Source organism: Solanum tuberosum, unplaced genomic scaffold, assembly GCF_000226075.1.
Source record: "Solanum tuberosum cultivar DM 1-3 516 R44 unplaced genomic scaffold, SolTub_3.0 scf00133, whole genome shotgun sequence".
NCBI lineage: Eukaryota > Viridiplantae > Streptophyta > Magnoliopsida > Solanales > Solanaceae > Solanum > Solanum tuberosum.
Window position 1 is genome coordinate 61,588 of NW_006239056.1, and position 2,036 is coordinate 63,623.

A 2,036-nucleotide genomic window follows, 5' to 3' on the forward strand; every position below is an offset into this window, starting at 1 on the left:
TTAAATAGTTGTATTCTTTCAAAATAAATAAATTTAAAAAATACATAAATCAGATATATAACAAACTAAAATATTGACTCTTTTAATGAATATTGAAAATGTAGCTAAGAGATCCTATTAAATGCTAAAATATTGACATTTTAAAAAAATTCTCTTATTAATATTGCCGTCATTTTGTTTTTCTGGAGACCCAACCCATGACCTTGTCCTTTTGAACTTTTAAATCTTAACCTAAATATATATATATATATATATATATTATACTAAATGTTCATTAAAAAGATCATCAAACTTTGTAGGAATTTTTTTTTACCGTATTTAACTTTTAAATATTTTTTTAAAAAAATATTTTTTTAGTTACATGGAACTAATTTTTAAAATATTTTAATTATTTCACATAAGCGCTTTTTCAAGATTCCTATTATAACTAGAATAGGACTCTTCTCAGCTGGTAACTCAATATTATTTTTCATCAATACTTCTCTAATCCTAAACGTGTCCAAAAGTATTGATAGCTATGGGGACTAGCATAGGCACTTACAAGAGGTTCAAGCCTCACATCCTTATGGTTTTGGCTCAAATTGCTTACACTTTTTTGTACTTCATAACTGAAGCTTCCTTCAATCATGGAATGAATCCTCATGTTTACATAACTTATCGGCATATCGTTGCCGGTCTTGCTATGCTACCCCTTTGCCCTATTTTTCCTTGAAAGGTAAATCACAAAGTCATCTCCAATGCAGAAATGCAGTTTTTTCTGATGTTTCTGTTGATTTCTGCAGAAAGACGAGGCCAAAGTTAACTATAGCTTTGCTGTTGGAGATATTTGTACTCTCTCTAGTGGGGTAAGATCTATCAAACATCAAATTTCCATATGTTGTTTGATGAGGAATATTAACAGTATATCCTTCATAACAGAGTGAGTTTGACACTGAACATGTACTTTGTGAGCTTGAACTACACTTCTCCGACTCTTCTTGCCTCGATGGTCAACACTATAGCTGCCTTAACATTTGTACTAGCAGTTATTCTCAGGTAACACATATAATTCCATCATGAAGAGGATATGACTGCAATCAAAGTTCATATAATGCTCTTTCTTGGTGTAGGTTGGAAGATGCTAACATTCGAAATCCTAGAGGAATAGCAAAAGTCGTAGGAACCTTGGTTTCCTTGGCTGGGGTTATGAGCATGACATTATACAAAGGACCTGTTGTGAAAAGCTTAGGACATCCTCTCATCTACATCCACAGAGGGAATGGTGTTGTCCACGAGAACTGGTCAAAAGGCTTGATCCTCACTGCTGCTAGCTGCATTACGTGGTCAATATGGTACATCATGCAGGTTTGCACTATAACTCTTCATTAGGAAGACTTGCATGAAATATGCCTAGTAATCTATGTAGGAACTAACTAGTGTTTCCGAGGAGAGAACACACACAAGCTGACACTGGAATTTTTCAGGCTTACACTTTGAAAAGATATCCAGCACAACTATCACTGACTACATGGATGAGTTTTGTTGGTGCAGCACAATCAGCTTTCTACACAGTAATTGTACAACACAAACGAGCAGCTTGGACCATGGGTTTCAACATTGATTTCTGGTCTACTTTGTATGGGGTAAGAAGGGTCCAAGTCCAATAGTTTCTCTCCAAAACAATTTTGAACTTGCACATTTTAATTAGAATTATTATATCTGGAATAGGGCATAGTGATGTCTGGTTTAGTAGTGTACATACAACTCTGGTGCACCGAACAAAAGGGACCAGTTTTCATAACTGTGTTCAACCCACTCTCAACCGTACTAGTTGCAGTTCTAGCATATTTCGTCCTTGGTGAAAAGCTCTACACGGGCAGGTAAGCCTTCATTTTGTTCTTTGGGAAAGAAGGGAATCAAATTCATGCACTATAATACCCTCCTTAAACATTTTCAGCATCATTGGAGCAGTAATTGTCATTATTGGACTGTACTTGCTTTTGTGGGGAAAAGAAGATCCACAACCAGAAATGAAAAACGAAGACCCTATGATGCAG

The 2,036-nt window shown here is 35.3% G+C and overlaps 1 protein-coding gene across 1 annotated transcript; it reads left to right on the plus strand.

Annotated features, from left to right (window-relative positions):
* Positions 1-517: 517 nt before the first annotated feature.
* On the plus strand, positions 518-1,646 carry LOC102601056 (WAT1-related protein At4g08290-like). The gene is made up of 5 exons (XM_015310311.1): positions 518-597; positions 783-845; positions 919-1,035; positions 1,110-1,344; positions 1,464-1,646. Exons 1-5 carry the CDS (start codon positions 518-520, stop codon positions 1,644-1,646), a joined length of 678 nt encoding a protein of 225 aa, XP_015165797.1.
* Positions 1,647-2,036: the final 390 nt, after the last annotated feature.